Source organism: Poecile atricapillus, chromosome 2 (genome assembly GCF_030490865.1).
Source record: "Poecile atricapillus isolate bPoeAtr1 chromosome 2, bPoeAtr1.hap1, whole genome shotgun sequence".
In the NCBI taxonomy this organism is placed as follows: domain Eukaryota; kingdom Metazoa; phylum Chordata; class Aves; order Passeriformes; family Paridae; genus Poecile; species Poecile atricapillus.
The window spans coordinates 100591064-100617355 of record NC_081250.1 but is presented as its reverse complement, the minus strand read 5'-3'; the positions used below and the strand labels follow the sequence as shown (position 1 = coordinate 100617355).

General features: G+C 38.5%; 1 protein-coding gene across 4 annotated transcripts; it reads left to right on the top strand.

Moving 5' to 3' along the window:
- The first annotated feature begins 7 nt into the window (after positions 1 to 7).
- On the top strand, positions 8 to 16577 carry RNMT (RNA guanine-7 methyltransferase). Of its 4 annotated transcripts, none has more exons than XM_058831947.1 (11): positions 8 to 49; positions 1405 to 1668; positions 3843 to 3975; positions 5432 to 5554; positions 6596 to 6711; positions 8279 to 8460; positions 9061 to 9225; positions 10119 to 10236; positions 11928 to 12029; positions 13459 to 13492; positions 13977 to 14751. In XM_058831947.1, exons 2-11 carry the CDS (start codon positions 1435 to 1437, stop codon positions 14024 to 14026), a joined length of 1257 nt encoding a protein of 418 aa, XP_058687930.1. In that variant the 5' UTR covers positions 8 to 49; positions 1405 to 1434; the 3' UTR covers positions 14027 to 14751. The 4 variants fall into 4 exon arrangements, with proteins under 4 accessions (XP_058687930.1, XP_058687931.1, XP_058687932.1 ...); XM_058831948.1 differs by lacking the exon at positions 8 to 49 and adding an exon at positions 160 to 448 and having other exon boundaries at positions 13977 to 14752; XM_058831949.1 differs by lacking the exons at positions 8 to 49; positions 13977 to 14751 and adding exons at positions 835 to 962; positions 14774 to 16577.
- Positions 16578 to 26292: the final 9715 nt, after the last annotated feature.

Below are 26292 nucleotides of genomic sequence, written 5' to 3'. Positions count from 1 at the left end.
ATGGGGGTTCGTCACTTCCGCAAACAGGCATGGCGGAGGGCTGAGTCGGGTGAGTGCTGGGCCGGGTCAGTGCAGGGCCCCGCTCCCTCCGCCCTCCCTGCCCCCGGGCGCACCGGCGGCGGCGGGGGCATCCGGGGCCCTCGGCCTCCCCGGACTGCGTGGTCGGGGGGGCCGCGAAGAAGCGACGGGCGCCGCCGCCCCCTTAACGGGAGCGGAGGCCCTGAGGCCTCCCAGCCGTATCGCGGGGGAAGGGAAGGAGGGAAGGAAGAAAGGAGGGAGTGGGAGCGTCCCCAGGCCGGCGGGGCCATTCCCACATCACTCCAGGCGTTTTGAGCTCTCCGGCTGAAGGAGCTACTGCTTCCTCTGGGCCCTCAGTTGCCATCGCTGGTTGTGAAAGTCGAATCGTTTCATAGTTTAGGCCTTCAAAACGTCTGCTTGGAGTAGCGGGGTGAGGATAAAGGAGGGACTGCTGCTGCTTTGCAAACCAAGTCAGGTGCTGCGCAGTAGTGGGAGAATTATTTTTATAAGTCGTACTTTGAGGCCGTTTGTTTTGAGAACAGCTGCTCTGGTGCCTCTGTGTAGTGGCCCACTCAGTGGATGTGTTCTGGCCCTCATTAGGAAGGTGAGCCTGGATACGGTGGATTTGAATATGATTTTTTAATTTTTTGGCTGATTTAGGCCACCGTTTCAGAAAAGGAGTTGCCAAATTGCCTTCTCCCATGGCTTGTTAAAAAGTAGGTGCTCTGCTTCCCCGTGGTGGTGTAAAGAAGGCTGGGATGTGCTGGAGACCAAATGAGCTTTGTGGCTCATTTTTTGAGGACTTTGTGGAGTTTGCAGTCCTGCAGCCTGCGTAGACATTTGTGAAGTGGAGATGTGGAAATGCAGTGCGGCTGAGTATTCCACACATTAGTTAAGCTTAGAGAATAGTGGATATTCTTGGAAAACTGGAAAATCCACAACTGGTAAGAAAATTTGCTCATAAAAATACATCTTGATTTTTTATTTGAAGACATCCATATCAAAGCATATCAGTTTAAATAACAAATTTACTAATTTGAGAGAACCGGTCTGTTTGTGTTTCTAAACAAATTGATTTTTAGGTTACCTTTTATGGGAAGGAAAAGAAAAAAAACAATAACATTTGGCAGTTGAGTCAATGATGATAGGTAAGAATGACTCTAAAATGAAAAGTAACAATTTATCTTAATTTCGACTTACTTAGTGAGTACTTTTAAGCTCCACATATTTTATTGAGCTGTTTTTATTAAACAACTCTTCAAATTTGGAGTCTGTGTGTTGCCTAGGGTGAAATGCCAATGTTATGTGTGAAAGTCCCAATTATAACCACGAGTTAGTGAAATTCAGCACTGAAACTTCTTGGTGGTTTGTTTCTTTTCCCTCTAGATTTCCATTCTTATCAGTGGACCAGTCAAAATGGCTGAAGTAACCAAGACAGAAGAACAGCAAGTAGAGAAGAGTTTGGATGGAGAAGTGGAGAAAACACCTCATGCTTCAGAGTCAGCTTCAGGAGTCGGGTGTGAAGGCAATAGTTCTGCTTCAGGTACAGAGCAGCCCACTGAAAATGAAAAAGAAGTTGATAGTGGTAATCAGGAGAGCAGAGCAAAAAGGAAGAATTTAGATTCTGAAGATGAACCTTCTAAGAAAGTAGTGAGTATCATTTATTTTGAGCTGTTTTCAAATCCTTGTTTCAAGGCCTTAGCTCAAGAAAAGGTTGAAAATATTTATGCTAGACATGTCTGAGCCAGCATGAAACACCAAGGATGGAAATGTTTCCCAGGGAAATAACAGGTGCACAAGCGATGTTGGGCTTCACAGAGGAGGAGGAAGAGGCCTGGCAGTGAGAACTCAGCACATACTTAGTCTAATTCTAAGACTGTTCCATGGGGTAGCAATCTCGTGTAGTGTTTACTGGGATTAGTCCAAGTTCCGTATCTTGAACTCAGGTCTCGTGTATGTTGTTTATCTGTATGTTAGTATAGTTACCTGTGCTTGGGAAGTTCTTCCATAAGGTAATTTTGTCCTTTTATGCCTTTGGTAAGGTAATAGTTTGGTAATAGTTTGCAGAACTCTACAGACTGCATTCTCTGTGATGTAATTTCAGTATGATTTGTTGGCAAAGTGAAGCAGTAAAATACTTACAGGTGGTTTTTTATATTTTAAGACTGCAAAAGCAGCAGTAAATGTATGTCCTTCTATATGCCCACCTGGGAGGGTTAAAAGGGTAATGTTTTACATAATGTTGTCCTTTATTATTTATGAGCTTGTAGAAGCTGATGCTTTAATATCCAGTCTAGTTCATCCTTTTGGGATATTTAAATATAATTTGAAAGTGTCTGACCAAATGTTTTGCTTCTCTGCCCAGAATTTTCCCAAGATGTTAATATGGTTTAGCAGTCTGGCAAAATAAAGGTGCCTCTTGTTGTGGTAGAAACATTATTAACCTTTTAATCCTTTTAATTAGGGGGAATAAAGCTTACACGAACAAGAACTAGATTGGGTTTCTGTAGCCCAAAGGTGCAGAGATGTGCCTGAACATAGCTGCCACCATCGAGATGTTGTTGCTGATGGCTGTTTGCAGCTGAGATGTGTTAATGGTTTGTATGAGTATGTCCCCCACACTTGTCTGAGTCAGCTGTTCTAGGTTCTGTCACCTTCAGTGGCCCTTCGGGGAGCCATCTGTTCTTACCCTTGGAAAGAATAGAAGTCATCAAAATATTTGTTATTATCAGTCAGCCCAATGTGGTAATAAACAGATGATGAGGTTATAGAGATTTCAGACAAGTAAGGCTGTGTTCATTCTGAATGTTACCAAAAGTATATGAAACACTGAAGAATTCATATATTCACATATATCAGCCAAACTTTATTTTCCCTTGAGGAACTGCTATTTGAATGGTAAGGTGCAGGGATATTTACATCTGTAGTGAACTGCTAGGAATGTTTTTAATGGCTTCATTCTGGTTTGTGCTGTTATTTCAAATGCTTTTTGTACCTCACAGAGTCCATGCTGGTTGTTTCTGTTCTGTTACTTTGGATTTTATTTATAATTTATTTTTATGTGTATAGTTGAAGATTATTTTTAAGGTGAAGAAATGTTGGGAGCATAATATCTGGATGTAGACTGCTTCTTTGCGTAACAGGGGTGAGGAGTGTCTTGTAGTACTTAAAGCTAAGGCTGGACAGAAATCTCCTGGAGTATTTTGAGTTAAGGCTAAATCAGAGACATTTCTACAGCTAACTCTTATGCATTAGATGGAATATGTTGTCAAATTATTCCTCTCATTCCTTTTTCATGGTCTGCTTAAAGCTCTGGCCATGGGATCACTAATGTGACATCAGCCAATTGGTATATTGGTTAAATTGGCAGTTTATACATTTCTGTCAGATGAAAGTACTGAATTTCTGAAACAGGCTCTTTGAAGAGGCTTTAAGTTCCTTGAGAAGGAACATCCTCTTGTTCTGTCCCAGACTTAAGAAGAGTGAAATATGTTCTTTGAGTGACTGAGAGTATTAGAGAACTGAAAGTTAAGTATTTCTGTGAAGGAAAGATGCTGAGCAATATCTATCATCCAAAAATTGCTTGAATTAACTGAAAAAGGGATTAAATTTGCAAGTGTTGCTGTGATAATTGAAGTACTGATATCAGTGCCAGGACAGTTACAGGAAATCTCTTTATAATGATGGTGTTCTTCATAGTATTCCTTGTTTGCTTTCTTAAATCCATGAAGTGAACACATCTGTCTTTTGATTAAATGACAAAGTAATAAAAAGAATTCACTGCTTAAGTCTGTTCCTTCTGTGGTGTGATTTCCTTTCTGCAGCATGTGATTGGCCATGGGCAAGCTGTAGCTGCACATTATAATGAACTTCAAGAAGTTGGATTGGAAAAACGTAGCCAGTCTCGCATATTCTACCTCCGAAACTTTAATAATTGGACAAAGAGTGTCCTCATTGGTAAGCTTCCTTAACGGATTGCTCAGACATGATTAAAATGTAACTAATTTTTGTATCAAAACATATCTTTTTTCTGTTTTCTGATGTTGAATATGACACTTTGTCTCATAATATGTAGTAAGTTTTTCAACTGCAATAAAATTTCTATATTTATATTTAATTTGAATCTCTGTGATAATGTTTTGTATTGTTGGAGTACCAAGAGTATGCTTAAGTTTTAAAGGTCAACTGACTTAAAAGTTTTATACTGGAAACTGTTTTTCTCCATGACATTTTTAAAGAGAAAAGTAGAGCTTTAAATCATAAAGAATTCAAGTGTTAGATTCAAAGAAGAACAGCTCAATCTATCCCAAATAATTTCTTATGCATATTTTCCCAAAGTAGTCTCTGCTTAGATCCTGGTTAAGCAGTTCTGCAGGAAGCTCGAACACATAAATATTCTGTATTACCCATAGTCAGTGGTTGAAAAGATGGAAAGCTAAAGGATGTTCTTTAAGAATCAGCAGGTTTTTATTTAAAGGCAAAGTCTGCTGTTCCACAAATTAATTCCAAATTGAGGAAGCAAAGCCGTCAGATATCTGCCAACAAAGAAAAGAATCATCAGCACAGCACCACAGGTTCATGAAGAGGGATCTGTGCCAGGAGATGTTGGCACCATTTGTCTTAGCATGCTGCTTTTTGTTGTGTTGTATCAGAGCAGTTAGAAGCAATATTTAGATTTCTATAAAGCTGTTCCTGAAGCCTGTGTTGAAGCCTTTCTGTCATAAAGAATTTCAGCAGTGTGGCTTTATAGCAGTTGTATCAAAACATATTTCATGTCTCCTACTGTGAAGAAAAGTTGCTAGCATACTGATATGTTTTACATAATATGCCAACATCAGTCAGAGCAGAGAGAATCTAGACAGCGTGGAGAGAGAAGAAAAAATGTAACTGGTGTATGTAGGGTAGAAAGCAAAGGAGTAGCTACTGTTATTGCAAGGCCTGGGAGAGTGAGTGAAAAACATTGTGTTTTTGTAAGGTGAGTGGGAGGAGATGTTACCGCTGATGCATTTAATTGGCTTTTTCTTTTTGCAAAAGGCTTTCCCATACTTTCAAATAACATCTGCCTTCATTATAATGCTAATGAAAGTACCTGTTTCCCTCCTTATGTACAGGGTGGCTGTTTAGCCATGTGCAGTTTTGCCTTAGCCAGGGAAACAGTTCAGAGCCACAGTCAAGTTACATGCAGAGCATATTAAGCACAGAAAATACTTGTCTTCTCCACAGTTTTAAAAGTTTGTGGTTCCTTTCATCCTAGAAAGAAAAGAGATTTAAGTTTGTAATATTAAGAAGATTTACAGGCAAAGTAAGGTCTGAGGTGTTTTAAAATTCTCAACCCCTTTTTGATTCTTTAGGCTTATAGGTGCAACACAAGTGCAGAGATGTGTTTATATGCTCCTGTTTTTTATTTTTTTAGGTGAATTCATAGACCGGGTACGACAGAAGAAGAATGATATAACTGTTTTGGATCTAGGATGTGGGAAAGGTGGAGACTTACTGAAATGGAAGAAAGGCAGAATTAAAAAACTCGTCTGTACTGGTAAGAAGAGATGATAGCTTTCTACGGAAGGTACATCAGATTTTATGGGAAACCAAGTACATCTCCAGTATTTTGTTATTCTTTTTCCATCAATCAAAGAATGTAATGAACCCCTTTTGTGCAAATAGTTGTATTTTGTCTTTTAATCTGAAGATATGACTTGATTGCCAGCAGAAATATAAGAATCATCAATACTTAGCTTTCAGTTCAACTCCTATATAAAAACTGGTATCACTAAAGAAAAACAATATTGCCACAGGTTGCCCTAGGCAAAATGTGGCCCTGGGGAAAAGACTAACATTTTCTATTTTGTCTTTTCTCCCACATCTAGTCTCCCATAGTATTTTTAATTGTTCTGAAATGCATACAGGAGAGCTGCATTTAAAAAAAACCAAATAAATCCCCTAATGTTGTGGGAAAAAATGGTCTTGGGTGTTACAATCAACTAAAGATTTTCAGACTCAGAAATGGGGAAGAGCTGAAAACTGATTAAAAAAAAAAAAAATCTTGTTTGAATAATTGGCTTAGAGGTTGGGAGAATGATACCATCTTCCCTTTTCTCAAAAAGTATTCCAGGTATAATCAGAGGAAATATTACTTAACCCCAAATTTAATTAGGTACTAAAGTTCTCTAAAACTCTTTCAGGGGGAATTATTTTGGGTACTTCACGTTTTACAGTTCTTTCTTGCATTATTCAGTAGACAGTGTTCAAACACAATCAATTTACTTACAAAGTTCTTAGGTAAATTTATTGCATATTCTCAGAGGCTCAATAACTGAAAAAGAAGCAGTCTTAGAATTTAAAAAAAAAATCCCATGATGTAACAGAAATAATTGCATTTCAACATCTTTTATATTTTTAAGAATATGAAGAATCCCTGTGAGCTGAGCTGTTTCAATGGAACTGAAGATAATTTTTTTTTAGCCTGCCATATTTTACCTTCTGTGTTCCAGTAATCATTCAAATTTTCTTGTCTGCGGAGCAGTGTACACACTTCTAAAAATTTCATTTGTTATATTTATTGTCTTTCCATATATAGACATTGCTGACATTTCCGTGCAACAATGCAAGCATCGCTATGAAGAAATGAAATCCCGATGTCGGTATAATGAACATATTTTTGATGCAGAATTCATACAAGCAGATAGTACCAAGGTACAGTTCCTGTGCTTTGTAATATTTTTGAGATTTAATGTTCTTTATGGTAGTGCCATAACATTTTGGGTATATATATTTTTAAGGTAGGATTATTGTACTGCCAGGCGAATCAGCCACAGGGGTTACCGGAAGATTGCTTAAGATGTACTTGGGTGCATTTTGCTGCTGTTGTGTAACATTCCTGAAGCCTGAATGTCTTTTCCAGATAGTAAATCTGATGCTTCACTATCTTTTACTTGACACGGGGAACAGAATGACTGTTCAGCTTTGGAGTTCTGTGAGACAACATGGGATGTTGGAATTATTTTGGTGAATGCTGGGATAAATAAAGGACCTTTTCTGATTTGACTTGTACACTTGGAATTTTTTCTTTCTAGTGGTATTTTAGTTACTGTAATAGGTACCTTTGAAACTTGTGTGGTAGAGCAGGTTTCTTTGATTGTCTGGAGGCAGTGGTGAATGCGTGGCTGAGGCTTAGGAGACAGTCTTCTAACCAGAACTGCTTTTGCTTCCTAGAAGTGCAGGCTGAGAGTGCCCTGCTGGTGGAGGCTGAGAGACAGAACCTACCTGGTTCCAGCATATCTGTGGAAAAGCTGAACCTGTTCTCAGCCTTGCATGAAGGGCTGTTTGCTTGAATTCTTGGTTGCCTTTCCTTCTTCTGAGAAACAGTCTGTTGCAGGTTCATGTCATCTCTCTCGACTTGGGGGAAGAGGAGAGAGACTTGGCCAAGAAAGAAAGTGATATTTTCATGTTGCTATTACAGCTCAGTCTTAGATGCATATGCATTTTCTGTTGCATGCTTTGTTCTGTCTGTCCTTGCAAACAAAAGTTAATTTCCCTGATTTTTGATCTCTATCATGAATGTTCTATATCCTGCAAAATCTAATTCTGCCCACCTCTTTTTCTCATTTTCCTATCTTTATGTCTGCTGAGTACAGGGTCAAAGCAAGCTTTAACCTGGCAAATTTCAAGAGTTCCAAGTTCTTCAGATTTTAGTTACTTGGTCTGGGATGGGGAGGAGTACATTGGTGATGAACATGGGTGAGAATACACACAGTACAACTCGTTGGGCAGGGCAGGGCAAACTACCATATTTAAAACAACCCCTTCTCCTCTCAAGTGCATGTTTAATAGGTCAGTTTTTATTACAGAGACTTAGTAAACTCAGATTAATTTTATTACAGAGCTTTTTCCAGCCAGATGGTGGCCAGTTATAAAACCCCAGCAATAACATACTTCTGGAAACTATAAATTAACTAACCTTGGGTTTTGGTCTTTCAGATGTAGTAGTGTTACTTGACAACATGAAAAAATTTGAGGACATTATAACTTTGAAATGTGTGTGTATTCTTGTTGTTTCTAAATGTTGTGTATGGTTTTCTGTGTAGGGGAGAGCTTTTTCATGCTCTTGTTTTTTTCATCTTGTCTTTGTTGAACTTGTAAAGGAATGGGAGCTGAAAGGACAAACTTAAGAGAATTCAAAGAATTACTGAAGTAGAACATTTGTTAGAAGATTTAAGTGAATTATGCTTGTTTCTGTAGTTTTCTTTTTTATCTGTTACAGGATCTCTTATCTTCCAAGTACAGTGATCCAGATTTGCGCTTTGACATTTGCAGTTGTCAATTTGTTTACCATTATTCATTTGAGACGTATGAGCAGGCTGACATGATGCTTAAAAATGCTTGTGGGAACCTCTCTCCTGGAGGTTATTTCATTGGCACAACTCCAAATAGCTTTGAACTTGTGTAAGTATTCTTATGTCCTATTAGTCTTCCAAAATTCTGTGAAGTATAGTTAAGTGATAGATGTTCTTGTAGTGCTCCAATAAGTTCGTACAAACAGAAGCAATTTTTCTGCAACAATTTTGGATTCTAGTAAAAAAATTTCACTCATGAACTTGACTCAATGGATAGTAAAGCAATTCTAACCCTTGTCTCCTTTCTCATGGTTCTTCTGATAGAAAGTATAGGTCTTCATACACTTCATCCTTCTGTCATGACTTCAATAGTGTCAAAATGACCACAGCCTGGGGACAAACTGTCAAGGTTTTATGGTTGTTTCCAGAAGCCTGTCTTGTCCATGTAGATTGTCCGTGTGTCCGGGCTTAAGGTTTATCTTCTAGGTCCATTTAGTCCTTGGTATGTTGTATGGGAATGATAACCTGTTAAAACACAGTATGGTGCTTCATTTCACTGTTTCATTGCTTTATGAGATAAGGGAAGTGGGAAACCAGAGATCACTGAGTATTACTGGGAGCAAAGTATTACTTTCAGGCTTCCTATGTGTAGTTTTCTCTGCCTGTTAAATACTGGTCAATGAATGTTTGTTTATATCTCATTCTATAGAAAGAGACTTGAAGCTTCAGAAACAAATTCATTTGGGAACGATGTGTACAATGTAAAATTTGAAAAGAAGGGAGACTATCCCTTATTTGGCTGCAAGTATGATTTTCACTTGGAAGAAGTGGTTGATGTCCCTGAGTTTTTGGTTTACTTTCCCCTACTGGAAGAGTAAGTTAAGTTTTAAATTCATTATACAATAAAAGCTGTGGAAGATAATAAACACTTATTTAGTTGATGTGTCGTTGCATAATGCTTGCAGATAATTATGTTTTGGCTTTCTTACTATATTTTCCAGTTCTCAATTTTTTGTTGTTGCTTCAAATACAGAGATTTCTTGCCTTTCCATCCACAACTGTAATCTGTCCATTGAACTCTGTTGAAGGTCCTCTGGTCAGAAGCTGTAAGAACTTAAACTATGTCTCATGAGGAACATCTGATCTGATACATTGGATCTGACAGCAAACCTTTAGAACTGTCAGCTTTTCCTTCTTTAATTGTAACTTTTTGAGGGGTTTCTTTCTATCCCTTTTTTGGTCTTTCTGTGAGCTTTCATGTGTATCTTCTTCATCATGGTGCCTCTTTCTTGTCTTCTTCACCTTTCCTTAGATGTTCATAGGATTTTTGCTGTGGTAACTTTTTTATTCCTCTAAATGATCTTCAGCTGTGTACATGGAATCGAGATGTAAGCCACTAAATACAATGGAAAGAAGTTCTCTAGAAGTATTTATAGTATACATGGTAGATACTGCAGGGAAAAGTGTAGTCTTTCTGGATGTCCGCATGGAACTTCTGTGTTTTGGGAGAGGAGGCCTTGTCTATTAAAATTTTTGTAGATTACTTCTGTGTAGATTTTTGTTGTCCTAATTAAAAAAAAAATAAAAGGACAGTTTCTGGTGGTACTGCAGCTTGTTTGATCTAAAAGTCTTTACTAAGAAAAAAAGTTGTAAAAAAAGTAATCCTAGTGAATACCATAAGATGTCACTGTGGCTTAAAATTGTTCCTTTGAAAATAAAGCTAGAATAATTTTGCGGCTTCCCTAATTAAGCTTATTATTTTGACAGAATGGCAAAGAAGCATGGCATGAAATTAGTCTACAAAATGACATTTCGGGAATTCTATGAAGAAAAAATTAAGAATGAGGAGCATAAAATGCTATTAAGGAGAATGCAGGCCTTGGAGGTAAATTTGGAGTTGACTTGTTTATTTTAATAGCATTATACATCTTGGGGTTTTTTTCGTGCAGTAATTGAAATTCCCTTTGTGAACATCTTGCAATTAATTAAGGGCTACCAGTAAGAAGTTATTTAGTTCCTGAGGCTGAAAGTGTGACTCTGGTTGTTGACCTTGACTGGCTGCCAGACACCCACTGACCTGGATTCTTGTTCCCTCTTCCCAACAGAATGGGAGGAGAAAATAGAAAAAAAACCCCTTGTGGGTCAAGATAAATTCAAGGAGATTGCTTAGCAATTTCTGTCAGACAAAACAGACTGAACTTGGAGAAGATTAATTTAATTCATTGCAAAAAAAAAAGAATAAAAAATAGTGAAGAGTGAGAAACTTGAAAACCTAAAACCGCCTTTGTCCCACCCACTGCTTGTTCCCAGGCTCAGCTTCGTTTGTTCACTCCTGACCTTTCTACTTCCTCTCCCTTCCTCTGCAGGGGGATTGTAGTCTGTTTGTAACACTTTGTCTCTCCCTGTCCTTCCTCCACACACTCTTCTCTTTGTCCAGCACAGGTCCCACCCAATACATGATTCAGATTTTGAAGATAATATTTCAATAATGAGGCAAGTTTCTGTTCTTGTGAAGCAGGAAACAGAAGCCCAAGAATCATACCAAGTGTCAGATAGTGGTGGCTGTAATTCATTTCTTCCTCAGCAGAGAGACTGAAATCTGGATCTTTGTGCAAGGAATATTGACTGAAAATAAATAAAGGAATCTCTGTAGGAGTAAAAAGACAGTCTGTGTTCATAGAAGAAAATGGTACTTAACTATAATTGAGTGTATGTTTTTGTCCAATGTTTTTGCATTTTTTTTTTATCCTCAGGCTCTTATCCTCAATAACTTCAGCAGCTTCAGAGAAGCTTTTCCAGGCTACCTCTGAGGCTTTGGTTTTACTTTTAGTTCTCTGTGCTTCCCTCCTCCCTCAAACAGTAGAATTCTTCAGCAGAAAACTCTCAAATCAAGTAATTGGTGACTTATTCAGCTGAGTCACAGCCTGCAACTTGACTGCACTTGTTGACACTAAAAGTGATGGTGCTATGTGTGGGCTCACACTGGCAGTGGCACAGAGACACAGCCTCTGACTTAACCATCTTCCTTCTTAGGAAAGTTGTCTTAAGGTAGTGGCCGCTTAAAACTGAGGACCGAATTTTTATGATCAAATTTATTTACACAGATCACTAGTGACTGGGATCCTTAGTAAGTACATCTTAGTTTTGAAGAACCTGTTGTATGCTTCTGTTACAGCTTGTGTCTTACTGAAGCATTTTAATTGTTCTGCTTGAAATTGTAGTTGCCCATTTCTTAGTACTTCTGCTGAAGAGATGCTGGTATAGGTGCTCTTCTAAAAGAAGGTATATCTGGGTAATGCTCATAATGTGCTGTACATGAAGGAGAGTGTTCATGGTTATCTGTTTCCCCTGCTTTAGAGACATAAGGATAAAACTTCATTTATAATTCTTGGGTGGCAGATTTTCTGGTAAGTAGGAAATATCAGACCTGTTCCTGAGAATGTTATAAAGGAGAGACCTAAATTTAAAATATTTTTAAGACTTACTGACCTCTGTCATGGACTGTGTTGTGACAAACCCTTTACTTCATGTGATTAATGTATCTCACTATTCAATGTTTTGTTCTATGCTCTCCAGCCATATTCTACACTTGGCGATTCCAGGCTTGTTTCTGATAAACCTGATGATTATGAGCATGCAAAAGAGTTTATCAAAGATGGCAAGGCAAAATTACCATTGGTAAGTTCCTTTATACTTCACTTGAGATAACGTCTTAAAATTGAGGTCCTGATCTTTCATACTGTGGTGCCTTCTTCATTTCAACTCTAGTGAAGTTGGTATGAGTGTCTCTTTGCATGTGAAAAATTGTAGAGCTGCAGGGCTAAGGGGTTCATCTAATTTATATCCCATACTCAAAGAATCTAATTCACTTATGTTGGTAGCTGTTAAGAAATTTGTAATAATGAGAAGGGAAAGGATATTTTTCCATCTTACTTGACAGCTGTTCTTTCTACCTATTCTTAATTTGAGGAATCTTCTTATGTTCTGGATCTTCACAATACTGATTTAAAGCATTAGTTCCAATCCTCTGATAGGAGACTTCAAAGGTTTCTTCATAACACTGTATTTGAAATCATTCTTTCCATTTTCATCAGTACAATATGAAGGTGATCAGCTTAAAGTTTCTACTTGGTTTTGTTGCTTGGGGTATTTTTTTTTAATCATTGATTCATCTACTGTTCATGGATTCTTGAAGATGTGGTCCACTTACTGCATATATAAAAATTCTGCATCAAGAGAGAAAAGAAACCTGCTCTCCACATTTGAAATTCAAAAGTTTTTAACAAGAAAAATGTTTGTTTTAAGCATATTTAAGAAGTAGGCTTAAGAACATGAGAATGACAAGAGAGACCAAAAATGTCTGTTGCCAAGTGCTGTTTTAAAAGGTGAACCATTTGGTCAGGTTTGGTCAGTGGGTAGCATATAGATTAAATTATGGCCCCAGTGAGGACTCCTTGGATGGGGATGGAGTGGGTAGAGCAGAAAATCAGCTTCTTGTTGTTTCCTTATGTTTCTTAATTGATGGGGTAAATGGCAGCAGCTTTTTGCTTGTGAACTTGCCGTGCTTTCATCTGATCAGCTGAGCTGGGAGTTTCCTAGGCTGGAAGACAGGCTGTTTTTCCAGAATGTGTGAGTAAGGGTGAGAGTTAGTCTCTTGCAAATAGTTTCCATGGGCTGTGGGGTGTTGTTGGGTGGAAGCAGGCAGTGTTCCTGAGGGAAGTGGCAGCACCATGGTGTAGGGCCTTTTCCTGGCTTCTGCACATCTCAGTCTGAGCAGCAGCAGGAGCCAGGTCAGCTCATGCTGGTGTGTGGTAATGGACTGAGGCATGCTCTGCATTGTAGAGGCACCCAGACCGACAGACTGTTGGCCCATTCTCCTGTACCTATTTAATTTAGGTGTGTTCCATTATCTGGGTCTTCCAGTTCCAGACCATCATAGTTAGTGGCATTATAAATATCTGTGGTCTACAGTAATGCTTTTCTTGCCCCTGAATAGCCAGTCAGGGTGGGTGGTTAGATATTGGTCAGTGAAAGATGGAGCTAAATCAGTGTTTTATTGTTTCCTTATTTTTTATTCAAACTGTGGGTTTTTTCTGTCCCCTTCTAGGGAACCTTGAGTAAGTCTGAATGGGAAGCAACAAGTAAGTAATGGTTTTGAAAACAGTATTGACTGAATGACTGCTTAGAAAAGTGTGTAGAATAGCCTGTTAGTGATGGAAGAAAATCCAGATTCTAAATATAATAAGATGTTGTTATTTATGTAATTCAAAATGTCTGTGTGTAGATTATGTAGTGTGCACATCGCAAGAAATTGGGAGGGAAATGGGTAGGTGCAGCCAACCAGAATTTGCATTTTTGCAGGCCATTATACTGGTTGTGTTGGTAGTTTAAAAACAAAAAATGCTGTTTACTTCACAAGTGAGAAAAATCTTCACCCTGCTTTCTTAAATTATGATCTAATTTTTGAGTCTATGAATTATAAGGTAGACATAAATTCCAGCAATCTAGAAGTATTATCTCAATTATTTACTTGAGAGGGGCTTTTTATATAATTTTATACCTTTTTATACCTAAAAAAATATATATACCTTTAAAAATTTAGTGATTATTGTGTTTTCTATGTAGTCTATCTTTCCAGAAACATTTGGAGTAATGAGCTTCTGATAAGAGTATAAGCACAGCTTGTTCCTTACATGGAACTTTGCATTGTTGCTGAGGAATGTCTGATAAGCTTGTCTTGAAAGATTTGCAAGTAGTTATGGCACCTCCTTCATTAAAATAAAAGTTGAATTCAAGTGGAAATCTGAAAATGTTTAATTAGACCTGTGGTCTCAACTAAGTGGTTTAACCTGTCTGTCTGGAATGGAGCACAGGAACATCTGGCATTGATTATATGCCAACAAAGAATTTTCCAAGGGTGCTGGTATGGACTGTATGAGTATCCATTAATAGAATCATACTGTTCTGGACTTGAAAAAATGCTATAATTTAATCTTTGTCCATCAAAATTTAAAATACTAAAATTGATAATATGTATCATGGGTTTATTTGCTTTTCAATTAAAAATGAAGTCAGTAATTTTAACCCTGATTGTCCATTACTGCATGTATGAAAGAGTCTTTATACTTAACTCACATATGACTTTTTATGTGCTAGTGAATGTTCATTGTATGTAGAATGGCACAGTAATTTATGAATTTCATTCACATTTCTGAAAACTATGTACAAAACTGTGTACATTTCTGTAAAACTATGCTGGAGTAAAATGCTAGAGTTGCTCATTGGAAAATCATAAAATCTTTTGTAATTTCAATAATTGCTAACAGGTTATTTGGGCATAATATCAACCTGGTTACATTTTGAAAACTTAGTTGAGTCACCAAGCAAGCTGAAACTTTAAATATTCCCATTTTCATTTTTAGGTATTTACTTGGTATTTGCATTTGAGAAGCAACCATGAAACTTCACTTACTGGATGCAGCAAGAAGAGATCATATCCACGTGCAAGTTGGAATGATCAGAAATCCATGGTGGCAACTATTTTTTTATTTTTTATTTTTTAATTATCAGACGTGTGCAGGACACTACCAAAACCCAGAGGAAGCTCATGATTCAGAGTTACATTGCCTGTCTGTGACAGATGGACTTCTGTGTGTATATATAAGAAAGATTCTGAACCAGTCTTTTTAAGCATTTGTAAGCAATCTGCGTGCTCTCAAAACCTGTGTTTGAACTCACATAACTTTGTTAGAAAGAAGTGTTTTGTTTGTAGAAGTACATTTGTGATTATGAGCCTGACCCTGCACTTTCTGAAGTTGATGGAAGAATATTGACTTTGATAATGCAGAATGAGGGCCTAAATAGTGTTCTGCAGAGCTCAGTTAAGTCATAAGATCTATACAGCATAGAGGGTATGTCTACATTGCATGCAGAGCAAAAAAATACCTGAGTCAGTTTGAGAACCTCTGTGCTGTGCTCAAGCCTGCATTGTAAATCTACCTTAGTGGTATTCATGGTGTAGTTTACGTGGTAAAATCCCATGATGTTTTTTTTTTTCCTGCTTGCCGATATGTAGTGTCACTTCATGGTGCTTTTAAGATTAAGTAAGTTTGTTCTGTACAAAACTGCTCTGAAAGTACTCAATTTCTAATGCTTCAAATCTCTACTTTGTTTTCCAAATATGGCTGTGTGGTTATCAGTAACAGCTGCTTAAGTTGGATTACTGAACATTTTTTTATTGTATTAAAGACTCTCCTGACTTTTCAGTAGTTTTAGTGGTTCTTGAAACTTACTAGACAGATCTTAGGATGCCTTTCTTTCTTGTTTCATAGAATTCCAAATGGGCTTGGCAGTAGGATGAGCTGGTGGTGGTGATGGGGACCTCATTGCAGTCTTATGGCATTAAAAACATGGTCATGTCATGGATCATGAACCAGAAGGGGAGCCTGTGTAATATTTGAGGATACCAGCAGCTCCCTCAGGAAAGGAGGGCTGTGTATGTGCATACACATTCTTGTAGCTATGGGTAACAATCCCCAAATTAAAGCCACATATTTTGTTTGGGAATGCAATTAAATTATACTAGTAGGCAGAACTGTGCCTAAGTACCATCATAACTGCTTGTTAATCTCTTAGAGCTGGCATAGGGATTTCTGTACAGTGTTTGCTCGACTTTCCATATGCTTGTAGCCACCCATTACTGAGAAAGCCTGAATACTTCATGTTTTTTCTCTCCCATTTTGGGCTAACAGTAGCTGATGGCTGCTGTTGGCTAATAGATTTAACGTAGAGATGAAATGATGATGGTACGTGAGTATTTTGAAGAGTTATAGCAAACCTAGAAGAGAACATTTCTGTTAAAACTTATATGTTCAAATTATAAGAGTTTTTAGTTGTATTGCTTTCCCCCTGTAATTGGGTTGTACTCTTTTCTTCACGACTCCTTTTTTTTTATTGTCTAGAAGAACACCTGTAATGTTCACTGAAGCAGTAGAATATGTCAGTTCTGCTGCTGAAATTAAGATAAAATGTTCTTGTCTGCTAGAATTAGTACTCATGAAACTAGCTAAAAATGATGACTCTTTAGAAGTACAGAAATGTTTCTTTGAAATTTGTGTGCGTCAAAGCTAGTTTTGTTGGATTTCTTGTATCAAATTTCATTTGAAAATACATTGTTATGCTATTTTTGGAAGAAATAAGAATAATAAAAACAGAGGGAATATGGTGGAGTGTCTTTCCTCTTTTAAGTGAATCTTAACATATCAGTCACATAATGGTTGAGTGTGGAAGGGACCTCTGGAGGTCATTTGGTCCAACCCCCACCCCTGCCCAAGCATGTTCATCCAGAGCTGGTTGCCCAGGATCTTGTCCAGACAGCTGGACAGCAGCTTGTTGCCTTGGAAATCTCTGGCCTGATTTAATTCCAGGTGGGCTTTTGGCTCTGCTAACTGAATATTCCTAGTTGGCTACCTGCCTGTCCTTCCACCCTCTGTATGCTTTCCTCCTGTGTCTGAATTAAATCAGGAGCTCCTTGTTCATCCACACAGGTCTCCTGGCATTTTTGCCTGACTTCCAGTTCATGGGGATAGACCTCTCTTGATCTTGGAGGAGATGATGTTTGAATAATAATCACCTTTATTGAATCCCCTTCCTCCAGGGCATTATCCCATCAGATTCTACAATGCAGACATTTGAAGAGGCAAATATGTGCTCTTCTGAGGAAAAATGTGCTTGGTTTTTGCTCTGCTAATACATCTCAGGATTCTAAAGTCCAGTATCTCATGCTCACTGCAGCCAAAGTTGCTTTTGACCTTCACATCCTCAACAGCTCCTTGTTGGTGGTATGAGGTCTAGCAGAGCATCTCAGGTTCCTCTATCACTTGGGTCAGGAAGTCACTGATGCTCTTCAGGAACCTCCTTAATTGCTTTTCTCTTGCTTTGTTATCTCTCATGTAGCAGTTGAGGACCAGGGCCTGTAGATGTGAAGCTGCTTCCAGCCGTAGAGAACCTCATCCACTTCTCTATGTTCACATATCTTGTAGCCAACAACCACTGTATGTCACCTGTACTTCTCCTTAGTCCTTACCCTGTAAAAAAATCTCTTCATTACAGGGTTCCAGTCATACAGGTCATCTCACCATTTCTCCATTTCTGATTCCAGCCAGATCATAGCCTTGCAACATTCCCTGATAAATACATTTCTTCCCAGTACAGCCGTATGACTTCAGAGAAACAATTAAAAGTGAGCAGAGCATTTAGGTTCTCAGCACTGCCGATGAGACATTGAAGGTGGCGGGGTGTGCTAAGGTCATTTGAGCACAAATTTTTTGCAAAAGGAAGGAACTTTGGTAATCTGAATTAAGAAATTGGAGGAGTAATACCTGGTGCTGCACCAATTAAGTGGTACCATTTATTTAAGTTCACACAATAGAGGAAACCAGAAATGGAAACTGAACTTTGAAGGTCATTTCGTCCCCAGCTAGGTGGTAAGATATATGACTTGGGAATAGGAGCTAGAAAACATGTAACCTTTTCCTCTAGTTTCTTCCCTAACGTCAAACAGTTGAGAACTGTGCTGGAACACAGTGGTTCAGCATGTAGTTGCTGGGGAGGGCCAGCAGAGCTGATAAATTGTTTTGTGCTTAGGTTAAGTAGATTCCTTGCTGCAGGAAACACCTCAGTTTGCCATGAAAATGCATGGATGAAAATCCTGTATTAAAGAAGAGGTAATTGTTCCTTATTTAGCTATTCTGAAACCTTGTACCAAAACCAATGAAATCAGATACTATATTTGTGGAGGAACTGTGTTATATCAGTACTGAAAGCACTTAAGTATGTTCTGTGCTTCATGCTTAAATTTTAAGAAAATGCTTAAACAAATGTGTTGTATGGTGGAAGGTATTTATTTGATTGACTGAAGAAGTCAGACTTTGAGAATGGTTTCAGTTAGAAGGGACCTTAAAAATCATCTAGTTCTACCCTCCCTGCTGTGGCAAGGAACACCTTTCACTAGAACAGATTGTGCAGACCTCCATCCAAGCTGCCCTTGAGCACTTCCAGGGATGAGGCATCCTGTCTTGGTTTGAAAAGACAGGTGTCTGCTAAGGAAGGTAGAAACCTCCCTTGAAATGGAAAAAATGTAACCCCCCACTGGCTCTTAATTATTATAATCTTGAAATCAAGGGGCTCTCAGGCAAAGATATAAATAGGAATATAAATAAGAATAACAGTTCTTTACTAGGAAAATTAAAATAAAAATGGAGTAGTAAAAAGAAAATCCACTGACAGAGTCAGAATACAACCTGATACCCGGTTGGTCAGAGTGTTGCTAGCAGTCTGATTAAATGGTGGCTGCAGTGCTCCTGGAGTGACAGATGTGGTTCTGTTGAAGCAATGATCCTGTAGAAGGATGTAGTTTTCCTCTGAAGGTTCAGTGGTGTAGATGGGTCTGGTCTTGCTCAGGGAATCCAGCGGAGAAAGGCTGCCTGTGGTGTTCTGCGACTCAGATTATATCCAGGTAGGAATGCTTGGCTCCTCCCCCGTGTGGAGCATCTCACAATGAGGTGATTTCATTTTATCAGTCATGCAGTGACTGACTCAACGCACATTAACAGAAGATATCCCCCTGGTGGGAGGATGGGTTGTGGAAGAGATAAAGAACACTGCCCCACCTGGTTTTAACAGATGGTAATAGAATATATACTTTCTGTTACATCTTGCACTGCAACCCAAGACACACTCACAAATGCTTTGGGCAGCCTGTTCCAGTGTCTCATCAGTCTCAAAGCAAAGAATATCTTCCTAATACCTAATTCAAATCTACTCTCAGTTTGAAGGCATTTCCCCTTGTTATGTCACTACATCCCCTTGTAAAAAGTCCCTCTCCATGTTTCTTGTAGGCTTCTTTTGGATACTGGAAGGATGCTCTAAGGTCACACCAAAGCCTCTTTTCCAGGCTGAACAAACCCAGTTCTCTCAGCCTTTCCTCATAGGAGAGGTGCTCCATCCCTGTGGTCAGCCTGGTGGCCCTCCCCTTCACTTGCTCCAATGGGTCCTTGTCCTTCCTGTGCTGGGGACCCCAGAGCTGGATGTAGCACTCCAGCTGGGATCTCACCACAACAGAACAGAGGGGCAGAATCCCCATCCTTGTTCCACTGGCCACACTGGTTTGGATGCAGCCCAGGATTCTACTGGCTTTCTGGGCTTCTAGCACACATTGCTGCCTCAGGTCCAGCCTCTCATCCAGCAGAATCCCCAAGTCCTCCTTGGCAGGGCTGCTCACAATTTGTTCATCTCCCAGTCTGTATTGATACTGGGGGTTATACTGACCCAGGGGCAGGACTTTGCCCTGGATCTTGACCTCCATGAGATTCTCATGGGCCCACTTCTCAAGCTTGTCCAGATTCCTCTGGATGGCATCCCATCCTTCAGGTGTGCTGCAAATCTTACATGTACTCCTGTTACAACACTTGAATAGCTGAATTTACATAATGAACATTTCAGTCCTTTAACTATGAGTGTTTTGCTTTTGAGTCACAGTCTATTTAATAAAGCACTCTCTTGTATAATAGGTATTTTTATGAAAATGAGTAATTATATGCTGTGTACTAATTGCTAAACTGTGTTTTTGAAGACATTGAAAACTGTTAATTTCAGGAACATTCGACTGCAAGCAACAAGTTTAAAACATCTGCAGGGTAATCAAGGGGCTAATAATAAATCCACTTCTGCAATCCACTTATTGCCAGAGTAATAATGCTTCTGGAGGAAGCAGGAGCTAATATCAAGCAGGATTAACAGTAATCTTGTAATCTCAGTTCCTGGTGTTCCTTGTGCCACAAATTAGAACCTCTGTCTGTATGGAAATGAGGAAATGGACATCTGTTATTGCTGCTTGTGAATGCAAATAAGCTTCCTGATTTTTCAGGAGTCTGAAGCACAAAAAATCAGACCATTCAGTGCCAAAAGACATGGAGACAAGTGTTTGAGTGGTTTTTGAACAAGAAGTGTCACCTGAGATTTAAAAAAAAGTCTGAAATCCTTATGCTGATGACATTATGAATGCTGTGTACCCAACTAATAACTGTTCCTATAGTTTAGTTTTTTGCAGCTTCATTTTACATGGATGTACTAGTCCTGGTGAAATGGCTTTCCCTTAAACCCCTTTACAACAAACCCCATCGTAGATTTGTGTACTGCCTTGAATGTTTCTTTTACTTAGAAAACAGATGTAGGGCAAAAGAAAGCTAACTTGATCAATTTGGTTTTGCTAAGTTAAAGGTTTTCCAATGCCATTTTAATGGAAGCTGTCACCCTTTCTTCATTTTGTTACAGCTGTTTCTCAACACTGCTATCTTTTTATTTGGGTTAATGTGTTACCCAGCAACTGAGGTCCACTTGCAGGATTAGGTGTTTGAACATTTAAGGTCTGACTGAATGGTGCTGTTATTAGTTTAAGCCAGAGGAAAGGATGCTTTTTAGTTCATGGGCCATATTGTTTCAATGGGCAGCTTCATGAGGGTTGGGCTCTCTCCCTCTGCACCTCACAGTATTGTACAAATTCACTGAAGCTGTGTTTCTGAAAGTGATTTAATCACATTGTCATTGAACTAGAAATGTACTGCTCTTAGCAGTGGCATGAACATCACCATGGGATTTAGAGTAACAATGTTGGCATTGCTGGAGCCATACTTTCTCACTTGGTTCTTAATTTTTATGGCTCTCTCACAGTCTTGGAATAAGACTACTTACCTTGTGGCTTACTAGCTCCCAACTAGTAACTGCTTCCTTCTCAGTTTGCACTCACTTCCAACTGAACAGCGATGGACTTATTCTGAATTAAGACACATGGCTAGTTTCTGTAGGTTTTAAACTACAAAAAACTACATTAAATAATAAGCACAAAGTAAACTTTGGTTTATGTAACTTTTCTCTAAAAAGTCCTTTTTCTGTTTCTCTGTTTCTGCTGCATCTCTTCTGTATTTTTCTTTTTATTCTTGTATTTCTCAGACTCCTTTGGACTGAATTCTTTTGGGATCCTGCCTCATGGGGAGACCTGCTTATCTCAGTTCTTATGATTCGAAGAAAACTCCCGAGCTCATTAGAATCTTGTTTCTCGTGTTTATTAACAGGTGATCACAAAATTTAACAGATCTCTCCAGGCTGGTTACACAAGGTTAATCTTTGCAATTTGGCACATTTCTTTCTTCTGATGGTACAAACAAGGCCTTGTGGCACACTTTGTGTCTGATGCACAAAATGGCCCCGAACTACACAGTTCTTTTATCTTTATACCTATTTTTACCCAATTAACAATAGACACGTATATTATTTTTCTTAATGACCCAATGACCCATCACCTCTGTGATGCACTGCGGCATTTTCTATCCAATCACTTACTATGATCTAAAAACCTCTAGGAGAAGAACATGAAGAAGAAAGAAGAAGGGACAAGGGACAACACCCTAAATCCTCCATCTTGTCTCCTATTCTCTAAACTAACTTTTTCACCCAGTGATTTAAAAAAACTTTCTAATCTACACACACTTTTAGCTTTTTTCATCTAACTTTAACATTTGTTTTCATGTATCACCATGAAAACATGCTCATGAATTTCATATTATATGAGATTCAGTGTTTTTCTAGATCTTATAACTAAGTATCAGAAACAAGGGCACACACTCTGTATTCCAGACTCCAACAAGTTTATATATAAAATGCAGCTTTTAAGTCTCTAATTTTTATAGTCCAAGGAAACTTCTCTGTGGAGCAGTAATTTTCTGGTAGCAGAATTATTCTGAATTCTTTGGTTCAAGTAGTCCTTCTCTTTCTTTAGTTCACTTTGACACCTGCAGTGTACATCTCTGCAACAGACAGCTGGAACTGAAGTCTGCTTCCTTACAAAAGAGCTGTGAGCTGAACAAATAACAATAATTACAGAATTGGAAAGTTGTGGCGTCTTTGAATCACTTATAAAAGATTTAATTAAGTATTTCTTCAGCTAGAAGCAAATCACTGGTTCCTCTTAACAACAGCCTCAAGGAAGAAATGGGCTGCTGTTGAGTGTGCAGGGCACACTGCACCTTTATTATAATGGAGTAGTGTTGGATCTCTTAGAAACTGGGGGATCTGGGCTGGCTACCCAGAGTCTGAACCCAAAGGAGGCTTTTATGGAAACCATGGAATCCCAACTGTGGTAATCAAGAGGCTGATTATACATATTTTGTCTAATGCCCATTTAAGGTAAATTTTATATAAAATGTAGCACAAATTGAGAAGACACTCCTAAACTGCCTGTCAGTGATTAAATTAAATATTTTTTTTTTTTTTTGCTTGTGGGCTAGACTGTATGACTAGCTTGTGATGTGATAACACTTGCATGTTTGATGCTGTACAGACAGGTGGAAGAATGGATTATCCTCTTAAGACCAGTTCATAAATCAGAAGACTATGGTTTTCTATGCTTCCCTTCCTGGATGGACATTGCCTTCACTAGCACTATGATTTTGTGCCTGAATAAAGATGAATTGACTTTTTATTTTAATTATGTGAGCATATTTTGGCTATTTCATAGATACATAGATACGTAGATTGGTTCATGTTAGAAGGGACGAATAAAGATCACCTAGTCCAACCTCCCTGCTGTGGGCAGGGACAACTTCCACCTGACCAGGTTGCTTAAAGCCCCATCCAGACACGTTTTGAATACTCCCAGAGATGTGACATCCACAGCTTCTCTGGATGACCTTTTCCAGTGCCTTACCACCCCCACAGTGAAAAATTTCTTCCTTATACCTAATTCAAATCTACCTCCCCTCTTTTAGTTTAAAACTGTTGCACCTTGTCCTTTTGCTGCAGACCCCGATAAAAAACTAATTTCACCTATTTTATAAGCCCTCTTTAAATACTGCAAGACTTAGTGTCTCCCTGGAGCCTTCTCTTCTCCAGGCTAAAGGATTTCAAGTAAAGCAGCAATATTTTATTGTATGCTTGTGGTGATTTGATCTGGACTGGATGCCAGCTGCCCACCAAGCAGTTGAGTAAAAGGCAGGGGAGGAAAAAAATCCAGTGAAAGGCTTGTGGGTCAAGATAAGAGCAAGGGGGGATCAGTCACCAGTTACTGTCATGGGCAAACCAGACTTGATCTGAGGAAGTTAATTGAATTTATTATCAATGAAAAATCAGAGTCAGACAATGAGTAAAACTAAATCTCTAAATAACTTCCCCCCTTTCTTCTTCCTGGGCTCAACTTCACTCCTGAATTCACTACCTACTCCCATCCAGCTGTACAGGGGAAAGGGCAATAGGGATATATGGAAATAAATACGATAAAATTACTGTTGCTTTATGGAATTATTCTCCTGATGAAGATGGGGTTGCTGCTTTACTAATCAGTAGCAACATTAGGAATAAAAAGGCAAAAAGATCAAGTGTTTTTTCTTTTCAGAGGTCTCTGTCAGCTCCTGAGATAAATGGGAATGAAATGTGTAATTTGGCCACTGCCTTCAGTATTTTCATACACCAAGTAAAATGATGTCCCTCTTTTCTAAGGAGTGGAGAGGAAAGAATGTCCTGCTGGAAGAAGTCCATTAATTCTGTAACTTGTCATTCTTGTGGCATAATTTAGGAATCTCAAGGCAAAACAATGCAGTTTTATAACGATGTCCCTTTTAAAAGACTGTCTAAAATGTTAGTTTCTTAGCTGACTTTCATCTATAGCCAGCCTAACAGAACTGTCTTAAATTATTTACTTTTATTCTAAAATTACTTTTGTAGTGCAATTTTTAATTTTATTCATAATTGCTGCTGTCAATTTGTGCTAACTTCAAAGATTACTTAGGTACACTGATGGAGAAAATATGCAGTGTCTGTACACCTGTGCATGAATCACAGCTGGAGCCTGCTGTAGAATTTTTCTGTCTCAGCAACTAATTTCATTAGGTTTTGCCTCAAAAATGGTTTCTGCAGTACACTTTACAATAAACAGAAGAGAAGAAAAAAAATTATATATTTTTTCTTTTTTTTGTGTTTCCTTTTCCCTCATTGTTCTCTATTTTCCTGTTGAATGCTATGTTGAAAGACTGTTTTTCAAGTTAGTTGATCAGTTCAATTATTGTAACTAAGGCTTTTATAGTGACAATATGTTGGGGAGAAGAACATTTGTTAATAAAATGCATTTTCCAGATCTGCAGGAGCTCCTTCAAATTGTAGTGCAGAATAACCAGTGCCCATTTCTCTGTTTTACTCAAAATGAATTTCAGTCTTTGCTGGTCATTGCCTTAAATAATCAGTTCCTATTGTATGAAACACATCCATATCATGTGGGAAAATACCACGAATCCTGCAGTACAAGTAAGATTTTGATGGGAATATGTATGACAAAGCAATGTAAACATTCTGGGTCTAGCAGGCAAGGAATCTTCCATAAATTCTCCACAGTGAGAAAAATTACATTCTGCTTTCAGATTCAAGGCCAGATGCAGTAAATGGCACAGAGAACATTACCTCATTGTGCTCTGAGTAGCAATTTCCCCTTTAAATTAACATCTTAAATCAGGCGAATATTACCTCTCTTCCCTTCTTGAAGATGCATTTCTCTCCAGACACTATCTGGCTTTACTTATCATGTAGTTTCTTCTAACAGCTGCCTTTTCAAGAAGCAACCTCTCAGTTATACACTGAAGTATGGCTAATAAAAAGAAAAATAAATCTTTCACAAGGTCACCTTTCAGCCATTTGATGTGCTGAACCTCCTATGTGGGCATGAAACCAAATCCTGATTGATTGAGGGTGTTAATATTGCCCACTTTCTCCAGTATAAAGATGGCTGCACTTTGTGTGGTGGAGAAAAACTAACTCATAATCTGGATTTCTGTATTCAGCTAGTGGGGCTAACCACATTAGCCTAAATGGAAAATGGCATTTATTCCCTAGAGGATGTAGACACTTCTTTCTTTCAGTAAACAAACTAACCTGGCTAATCTCAACTTTCCACTTACACAGCAGAATACTTGTTTTACTTCTGTCGCCTTGAAACTATTTTTAGACTTAAGCATGTTAGATCTAAAACCACAGTTTGCTTTGATCAGCTAAGGTGATACCATTTATGTAGACACCAATGACAGGGTTGCTTGTAGATCAATCACTAAGACCAATGAGAGTTTATGCAATTTAGCCTTGTGCTGTGAAGTGAAACTTTGTTCTTTTATCTGGCTGGCTTGGCACAGGATTGTACCAATGGCTGGTACAGAGGTTTTAGACTTCTGAAACTGGACAGAGGAGGAGTTATAAGCATTTGGATTTGAAGTTCTGATTCCCACACACCTGCTCAGCAGACTCCAAATTCTTATAGAAACCCCTTCCTCTTTTTAACTCCCCCGTTTTTCTTGCTTTCCCCATATTTTTTGTAGCTGACTCCTTGAGAATCCTGATACAGGGGGTTTACTCAGACCATGTTGAACAGAGTAAGTATAATCTAAAAGAGTCTTTTTTTTTCTCCAGATTCATTTCATTGCCATCACTTTCTGCAAGGAGAAGGGACAGCAAGAGAGCTTGGGTAAAGGGGCCAACACTCAGGCAGAACATGTCACTTCATATTTGTACTGCAAAACTTACATAATTCCAGCTGAAATACAAAATTCCTTTTAGACACAGGAATCAGAAAGTAGGAACTAAGAGAGGAGCTCAAATTAGCATGAACATTTACTTATTAGTCAAATAAGCAATAAAAGAGTTTCCCAGCTCCTTGTTTACCCTATGCTTAAAAAGTGTGAGATAATGAATTAGAACAAATTGCTTATTAACAGGCAACAGCTTTGTCAAGGGTATGTGTTGTCATGAACTACCAGAATGAGGTATAGATGTCTATAAAAATGTCAGGTCCAAGCTGTAGCCAGAGCTTAGAGATTAGTTTATAATCACTTCTGTATTATACAGTGAATAG

Bases quoted from the DNA above. Each gene is read 5' to 3' on its own strand.
- RNMT (XM_058831948.1), top strand. From the start codon at position 1,435: ATGGCTGAAGTAACCAAGACAGAAGAACAGCAAGTAGAGAAGAGTTTG. The intron at 10,237-11,927 runs GTAAATTTGGAG...TATGCTCTCCAG, and splicing joins GGAGAATGCAGGCCTTGGAG to CCATATTCTACACTTGGCGA. The intron at 13,493-13,976 runs GTAAGTAATGGT...TTTTCTATGTAG, and splicing joins GTCTGAATGGGAAGCAACAA to TCTATCTTTCCAGAAACATT.